The sequence below is a fragment of the Ipomoea nil genome, unplaced genomic scaffold (assembly GCF_001879475.1).
Source record: "Ipomoea nil cultivar Tokyo-kokei standard unplaced genomic scaffold, Asagao_1.1 scaffold1993, whole genome shotgun sequence".
Classification (NCBI taxonomy): Eukaryota; Viridiplantae; Streptophyta; class Magnoliopsida; order Solanales; family Convolvulaceae; genus Ipomoea; species Ipomoea nil.
In genome coordinates, this window is record NW_017618421.1 from 1272158 (window position 1) to 1281752 (window position 9595).

At 36.7% G+C, this 9595-nt stretch overlaps 1 protein-coding gene across 1 annotated transcript; it reads left to right on the plus strand.

Moving 5' to 3' along the window:
* The first annotated feature begins 312 nt into the window (after positions 1–312).
* On the plus strand, positions 313–9166 carry LOC109147294 (sulfiredoxin, chloroplastic/mitochondrial). The gene is made up of 5 exons (XM_019294945.1): positions 313–427; positions 628–788; positions 8473–8506; positions 8645–8738; positions 8835–9166. Exons 1-5 carry the CDS (start codon positions 358–360, stop codon positions 8848–8850), a joined length of 375 nt encoding a protein of 124 aa, XP_019150490.1. The 5' UTR covers positions 313–357; the 3' UTR covers positions 8851–9166.
* Positions 9167–9595: the final 429 nt, after the last annotated feature.

Consider the following 9595-nt stretch of genomic DNA (forward strand, 5'->3'; position numbering starts at 1 on the left):
ACATTTGTCCTACATTAAAATAGGTAGTGAGTTTACACCAGTATATATACAATTCCAATTGTATAACATAAATGATATTTTTTGGTGCGTAATTATGCCAATATTCCTTAAGCATATGAAGTTTAATTGACACTTTTTTATGAAGGTATGAAGTATGAACTATGAAGCGCCAAAGTCCAAACAGCCATCAATGACATTTCTACTAATTATTATGGCCTTATGGGGGGCAAAATGGAATTAGTCAAAAATAGAATCCCAAAATTTGCAAAAACACCATTCCTGAAAATCCCGTTCACATTCTTCCGTCACTTGTAATAATTATTATGTATCTGGTGGTTGTGAAGAAGAGATGGGAAAATGGCAAATTTTGTACTCAAAGTCCCAAGTAACCTTCGCACCTTCTCTGTTTCTGCTGCGTCCTCCAATGGTAATATTCCTCTCTAATCTCTACCTCTATCTTTCTCTCTCGCTCTCCATACTAAATTGTGTGCTTATGTTATGCGGTGGAGATCATATAAATCCATTCATATTGGGTTCTGAAGAAGATTTGCTTGAAAAAGCAGAATTTGGTGTTTCTAGGGTTTATGTTGTGCACATTAGATTAAGAGTAGTGGATTGATTGAACAGGGCCTAGTCCCGGCGTGCCTCAATCTCAATCAGGGGGACCGGTGATTGTTGAACTTCCGATTGATAAAATCCGAAGGCCCCTCATGCGTACCAGAGCTAATGATCCAGGCAAGGTCCAGGAATTGATGGATAGCATCCGCCAGATTGGCCTGCAAGTACCTGTAAGCAACTCTTTTTTTTTTTTTTTTTTTTTTTTTTTTTTTTGTTCTTTTTATATACAGAGTATATTATTAGGCAAAAACTTGTATAAATCGTCTCACAAATCCTTGTCTGCTTCTGATCAAGATGAAAATATAATACTAATCAAGAATAAAATGTTTATTAATAATATTAAAAAATGTAATACTTTTAGTGACCTCTCTTTTGTGGGAGGTCATGAGATCGAGCATGGAGGCGTTGGGTAACTCTTTGTGCGTCATTAGATTAAGAAAATATGTTTGAACAGATACTACAATGTAATAGAGTCAGTAGCAGTAAAAAAAAAGTAATACTTTTAACAAAAATGTAATGCTTTTATCCCTTAATAACAAACACTTATCAACATTACTTATAAAGGAAAGTTTAATACTTTTGATAAAAAAATGTAATAATTTTACATCAAAATGTAAAAATGTATTGCATTTTTCCTCAAAAGTATTATATTTAAGTAACAAACACTTTATTTTTAATTAGTATTACATCTTATCTTAACTATAATAAAGCTATATGGTTTGTGAAGTAATTAATGTTACAATTAATGCCACAACATCTTTTATTATATAAAAAAAAAAAAAACACAACATTTGAAAAATAAAATAGCTATATATTATATGATCATATAAAAAATGTACTTTTGAAAAATAAAATAGCTATATATTATATAATCATATAAAAAATGTGTTCAATTAGAGTTTAAATTTACTCATACAAAATTTAAAATTTACTTTCCAAATGTAATTATCTTAGCTATTATTCTATTGTGAAAATTATAATATATATATACAATTAAGAATAAATCAATGTAATTATGTAAATTCTCTCTATAAGTTTATTTGAATATGCACATAATTAAAGATTATATTAACCATACAAAATTTTAATTTTAATTTTAATTTTAATTTTAATTGTAATTTTGTATTCTATAAAAATAATAAATACTTGACTAATGGAAGCTCAAAAATATTATTATATTAAAAAATTTAAAATATTTTAATTTTTCTATTTTTTATTTATATTTATAATAACATAATTTTTTCCCGTGCATCGCGCGGGTGAATTACTAGTTTATTCCATATATCCGATTCAACTCGTCTCACGGATCTAACACAAGTGTGACCCATATTGTTATATGGTTTTTCTTTAACCATGCATAGTGAGCTTGGGATTTCAATTAACTTAAATTGTTTCTTATGTTATGCCTTAATGTCGGAATCTGGTGTATTGTGTTTATTACATATTTACATTGTTGATTTACAGGGACATGTTATTTATGTGGCAGTCCAACATGTAATGATGTTAATTTACTAGGTCTTTGTCGTTTTTCATAATTGTTAAAATGTTATTTTCCACTCCTAAAGTTACCTCGAGGCATGCATGAATTATCTCTCTCTATTATCTTAAGATAAGAAAAGGAAAACATTTTATTCTTCATTTACACTCACCCATTCACTGTCAAGCAGCGAAGCTAATATTTGGAACGGAGGAGGTAATTTTAGGGACTCTTTTAATGATACAAATTAAATTTAAGTTTTGAAGTTTTAATGCATCTATCTGATAGTACTACTGGTTAGATGTTCAGATCATCTTAACATGATTATTTAGATGAGATAGATCATATATAGAAGTTGATCAATTCACACAATGCTAATGTTCATGATATCAACAAATTAAACATTATTGCTCCGCTTGAGTCTTGACTTAATTGGCCTATGATAATTATGACCAATTTTAACAATCAGAAGGTACAACTGTACTGTTCTACCAAAAAGATTGTTTCTTTCAAATTAAAATGGAATGGTGGCCTTGGCTACTCCATGATCCATCTACTACCATGTTTTTTATTAGATATGATGTTTCTAGACCTCCCGGCCGCCCTGGCTTCTAATGGAGCAAAATTTAACTGTAGTAACTAATAATCATGGTTGAAAAAATCGCTAAGCGCTCCTTGGACGCTTGGGGAGCGCCTAGCGCCTAAGCGGGGATTAATCGGCGCCTAAGCGCCCGTGTATTTTTATTTTATTTTTTATTTTAAAAAAAATTGTTTAAAATTTTTAAAACTTTTAATACTTGATAATTATATATTATTGAATACTTTAATAGTTAATACTAAAATATTAAATATTAACATAAAAAGTATGATTTTGAACAATTTAGGGTTATTTCACAAAAAATGATGGTCGTTTAGATTTAAATAAACCATTTAAAAAAGAAGAGAACAATAACTAATCGGCGGCCGACTAGATGACCTAATCGGTGCCTAGTCGACCTAGTCAGCGCCTAGGAAGCCTAGACGGTCAGTGCCTGTAAATACTAAAGTCAAATGTGGAAATGCGGAGAACCTTTTTCTGATGAGGTTAGGAGCAGGAGCAAACACTTGGTCTGAAGAGCAAGATGTTCATCTCTGAAGAGCAAGGTGCTCATCTCTGAAGAGCAAGATGCTCATTTCGGAAGAGCAGGAGAAAGAGCAAGATGCTCATTTCAAGGAGAAAGAGCAAGAGGAATTTGCAGGAGTGGGTTTACTATAAATAGGCAACTCCTCTTCATCCAATCTCATCCCATTCCATCAGGAATTCTCCCATTAGCATAGCAAAAATATAGAGAGTAGAATAGAGAGTTATATTGTAATTCCTATTTGTAATATCCTTTTGCCAATACAAAAAATCCTTCTTCAAATTGCCTTTATTTTGTGTATGATTTATTTTAAATCTTACACCAAAAATATTCTCATTATTTCCGGTCCGAATTGCCGCTGGTATATTGATGTTGTGAACCGTATCGATCCTAACAAGTGGTATCAGAGCCCCATGTTGGTTCATAGATATATATGTACTGTATCGGTTATGTTAAAACTCATACTGGTAAAGTGATTGTACATGTCTAGGAAAAGATCTGGTTAAGACTTGGTATTTAAGCAGTCCATTTGTGACTCACCTCTCTTCTCCAGAAATATTTTCCTGGTGTACTGTTCACAGGACCGGTAGTTTTCTATTATACGATACTATTTAGATATATTGTTCAGGATCAAGAACACCACTTATAATGACGGCAAAGTACGAGATTGAAAAGTTCAATGGGAACAGTTTCTCGTTGTGGAAAATGAGAATGAAAGCAGTTCTCAGGAAAGATAACTGCGTTGCAGAATTGAAGAAAGGCCAGCCGATTTCACTGACGATGCCAAGTGGACAGAAATGGATAGCAACGCTATTGCCAATCTGCACTTAGCACTTGCTGATGAAGTTTTGTCAAGTGTGGCGGAAAAATGTACGGCAAAAGAGATATGGGATACTCTCGTAAATTTGTATGAGGCCAAATCACTACACAACAAGATCTTCTTGAAGAGGAAGCTATACACTCTCAGGATGATGGAGACATCCTCAGTAACTGAGCATATCAACACTCTCAACACCCTATTTTCACAACTCTCGACGTTGAGTTATAAAATAGATGTGAATGGACGTGCTGAAATTTTACTCCAAAGTCTATCGGATTCATACGATCAACTCATTATCAATCTAGTCAACAACAAGGAGGTACTTGTCTTCGATGACATTGCAGCTGCGGTTCTTCAAGAAGAAAGTCGGCGCAAAAACAAAGAAGATAAAGTTGGAACCTCACAACAGTCTCAGGCGTTGACAGTGACAAGAGGAAGATCAACGGAGCCTGGCTCCAGTGGGAGTCACAACCGAGGTAGATCAAAGTCAAGGGGTAAGAAGAATGTCAAGTGTTTTCACTGTGGCAAAAAGGGGCACTTCAAGAGTGAGTGTTGGCAGCTCAAGAAGGATGGGACCAAAGGCAAAAATCTCGAGACATCAAATGCTCAGGGATGTGTTGTGAGTACATCGGATGGAGGCGATGTTTTAATTGGTGAAGCAGCAACAATTGTTGAAGGCAGGAAAAGTCTAGTTGATGTCTGGCTAATGGACTCAGGAGCAACATGGCATATGACCTCACGGAAAGAATGGTTTCATGAATATGAACCTGTCTCTGGAGGATCAGTGTTCATGGGAGATGACCATGCCTTAGAGATTGCTGGCATTGGTACTATCAAACTAAAAATGTTTGATGGTACGGTTCGCACTATCCAAGAGGTACGACACGTGAAAGGCCTGAAGAAAAATCTATTGTCTCTAGGACAATTAGATAGCATGAATGTAAAATTCACATTTAGGATGGGATCATCAAAGTAATCAAGGGCGCGCTTGTTGTGATGAAAGCTGAAAAGATAGCGGCCAATCTATACATGCTTAAAGGAGAAACACAACTACAAGGAGAAGCAACTGTTGCATCAGACAATCTTATAGAGGAATCAACGATGATGTGGCATCAAAAACTTGGCCACATGTCGGAACGAGGTCTAAAGATTCTTGTTGATCAACATCTTCTTCCGGGGTTAAAAAAGGTTTCATTACCTTTTTGTGAGCATTGTGTTACAAGTAAGCAGCATAGATTGAAGTTCGAGAGCTCTAAAGCAAGGAGCAAGGCTATCTTGGAGCTAATCCACTCCGATGTTTGGCAAGCACCAGTTATATCCCTGGGAGGTGCAAAGTATTTTGTATCCTTCATAGACGATTACTCGAGGAGATGTTGGGTGTATCCAATCAAGCGGAAGGCGGATGTATTTGAAGTTTTCAAATTCTTCAAAGCGCGTGTGGAACTTGAATTCGAGAAACGGTTCAAGTGTTTGAGGTCGGACAATGGAGGAGAATACACTGGTGTTGAATTTGATAAATTCTGTTTGCAAGAAGGTATCAAACGACAGTTCACAGTGGCGTATACTCCACAACAAAATGGTGTGGCAGAGCGGATGAACAGAACCTTGTTGGAAAGAACAAGAGCAATGTTGAGGACTGCAAATTTGGCAAATTCATTTTGGGCTGAAGCAGTCAAGACCGCCTGTTATGTGATCAATCGGTCTCCATCAACCGCAATTGATCTGAAAACGCCAATGGAAATGTGGACGGGTAAGCCATCTAGTTATTCTCACTTACATACATTTGGGAGTCCGGCATATGTGATATACAACGCTCAAGAAACATCTAAACTTGATCCAAAATCAAGAAAATGTGTTTTCTTGGGGTATGCTGATGGAGTGAAGGGGTATCGACTGTGGGATCCCACTGCACACAAGGTTATCATCAGCAGGGATGTTCTATTTGTAGAAGGCAAGTTACAAGAAGGTGAAAGCACTGGGAAGGAGGAATCAGTGACAACTACAGTACAAGTTGAGGGAAGGAAGGAAGAAGAAATTCCAGTTTCCCCTGAAACAACAATCGAGCATGATGAACAAGATCAAGCTGAGTCTTCAACTTCTGAAGTTCGACGATCAACTCGGGAGAGGAGAGAACCAGCTTGGCACTCAGATTATTCAATGGAGGGAAATGTTGCATACTGTCTACTAACAGAAGATGGTGAGCCATTAACTTACCATGAGGCTATAAAAAGTCCAGATGCATCTCTGTGGATGACAACAATGCAAGAAGAAATCGAAGCTCTCCATAAGAATAAAACATGGGAACTTGTCCCGTTACTACGAGGAAGGAAGGCTATTGGAAACAAATGGGTCTATAAGATCAAACGAGATAGCAACAACAAAGTGGAACGGTATCGTGCTCGATTAGTTGTGAAAGGATTTTCTCAGAAGGAAGGAGTTGATTTCAACGAGATATTTTCTCCTGTTGTACGACTTACAACGATTCGAGCAGTCCTAGCGATGTGTGCTGTGTTTGACTTGTATCTTGAGCGGTTGGATGTGAAAACTGCGTTTCTACATGGAGAACTTGAAGAAGAGATTTATATGCTCCAACCAGAAGGTTTTGAAGAAGAAGGGAACTTGGTTTGCAAGTTGACCAAATCTCTATACGGTCTCAAACAGGCGCCGAGATGTTGGTATAAAAGATTTGATTCATTCATTCTGAGCCTTGGATACAACAGGTTTAATTCCAATCCTTGCGCATATTGCAAGAGATTTGATGATAATCAGTTTATCATCTTGCTGTTGTATGTTGACGACATGTTGGTAGTAGGCCCCAACAATGATCGTATCACGGAGATGAAGGCTCAACTGGCTAGGGAATTTGAAATGAAGGACTTATGACCAGCAAACAAGATTCTAGGGATGCAAATTCACCGAGACAGAAATAATAGGAAGATTTGACTTTCTCAGCAGAATTATCTGCAGAAAATCTTGCGGCGCTTCAACATGCAAGATAGTAAGCCAATTTCTACCCCTCTTTTTATTAATTTCAAGTTATCCTCAAGTATGAGTCCTAGCAACGAAGCAGAGAGGATGGAGATGTCTCGAGTACCGTATGCATCAGCAGTGGGCAGTTTAATGTTTGCTATGATCTGCACTAGACCAGACATTGCACAAGCAGTGGGAGCGGTCAGTCGATACATGTCAAATCCTGGTAGAGAGCATTGGAGTGCTGTGAAGAGGATCCTTAGATATATCAAGGGTACCTCAGATATTGCATTGTGTTATGGAGGATCAGACTTTATTATTAGAGGCTATGTTGATTCAGATTATGCAGGTAATCTTGATTGTAGCAAATCCACCACGGGTTATATGTTTACTCTTGCTGGCGGAGCAGTAAGCTGGGTCTTGAAGTTGCAGTCTGTTGTGGCAACATCGACGACGGAAGCAGAATATATAGCTGCTACTCAAGCTAGTAAAGAGACTATATGGTTGCAAATGCTATTGGAGGAGCTCGGGCACAAATTAGAGAAAATGACTCTATTTTGTGACAGTCAGAGCACTTTGTACTTGACAAAGAATCCAGCATTTCATTCCAAGACGAAACACATACGGGTCCAATTTCACTTTGTTCGTGAAAAGGTGGAAGAAGGGTGTGGATATACAGAAAATCCATACTAAAGATAACCTGGCAGATATGTTAACAAAGCCGATTACCAACGATAAATTCGTATGGTGTAGATCCTCAATTGGCCTAACAAGTATGCAAGCAGCACGGAATTAGCGGAAAGGATGAAGGTCCACATTGTGACTTTAAGTGGGAGATTTGTAAATACTAAAGTCAAATGTGGAAATGCGGAGAACCTTTTTCTGATGAGGTTAGGAGCAGGAGCAAACACTTGGTCTGAAGAGCAAGATGTTCATCTCTGAAGAGCAAGGTGCTCATCTCTGAAGAGCAAGATGCTCATTTCGGAAGAGCAAGATGCTCATCTCTGAAGAGCAAGATGCTCATTTCGGAAGAGCAGGAGAAAGAGCAAGAGGAATTTGCAGGAGTGGGTTTGCTATAAATAGACAACTCCTCTTCATCCAATCTCATCCCATTCCATCAGGAATTCTCCCATTAGCATAGCAAAAATATAGAGAGTAAAATAGAGAGTTATATTGTAATTCCTATTTGTAATATCCTTTTGCCAATACAAAAAATCTTTCTTCAAATTGCCTTTATTTTGTGTATGATTTATTTTAAATCTTACACCAAAAATATTCTCATTATTTTCGATCCGAATTGCCGCTGGTATATTGGTGTTGTGAACCGTATCGATCCTAACAGTGCCTAGGCGGCACTTAGGCGACCGAGTCAGCCGCCTAGCTGGCCAGCCGCCTAAACCACCGATTATGGTGACTAGGCGGGGTTTTTGAACACTGCTAATAATATAATGATTCATCCAATGCAGATTGATGTGCTGGAGGTTGATGGGGTTTACTATGGTATGTATACACATCACCCATGCCTAAGTTTTATGATGACTTTTAAGATTTAAAGGCAGGTGCAGAAAACTTCCCAGACAAAATATGAGTACTTAGCTTCAACTACATACTATTAATTTTCCTCCCTCCCTCCCTCAGGCTTTTCTGGTTGTCACCGCTACGAGGCTCACCAGCGCTTGGGGCTTCCAACTATCCGTTGCAAAGTTCGCCGTGGAACACAAGAGACCTTGAGGTCTCTCTCTCTCTCTCTATCTCTATCTACGTTTCCCATTCAATTCATGTTTCTGTTTGACATTCTGGTCACGTAAACATCTTCAAATTGATACAGGCATCATCTGCGATAGAGATATCGAGTACCCGGCCAGTTTGTGCCTGCCCATAAAAGGTTATTGATCAACTTTAGTAGGATGTTGCAAGATGTAGCAACTCAACAGAAAATGCTATGATCATTCCTTTGACATGTATTTTATATTCCTTTTGTAATGAAGATCCAATCCCAATTGGCTGCTAAAAACAATGGCACTCAGAAGAACATCATGGTAATATTATAGAAATGGGGTCAGGTTGATTGTCATTTTCTTTTGTGTGTGTATTAGGTTGTTGCCATGTGTTTGATCTCTCTATTATAATAAAAAATTTTCAGTTAGGGTTGGTTTGGAACTCTGGGAAATGTTTTTCGAAAAATGATTTTTAGAAAATGACTCATATTATCATTTTCAAGTGTTTGGTTAAAGAACAAAAAAACTATCTTTTTCTGTTTGGCTAAAAGCTTAGAAATTACATTTTTTTCTTTTTGGTTCATTTTCTGAAAAATGAACATATTATTTGTTACTATATAATAGAGTTAATTTCATTTTTTTTCATAGATTTATAGGTGACAATCCACTTTTAGTCATTTTTTATTCGAACATTCATATTTGGTCCTAGTATTATTGTGACATATCGTTTTTTGTCCTCCGTCAACAAAATCATTGAAATGTCCTTAAATACAAAGGACATTTAGATCTTTTTTTATACAAAGTATGTTGACCTACTATATTTTTATGTTTATTTTTTTTGAAAAAATCTATAATTGAAGACCGAAATGTC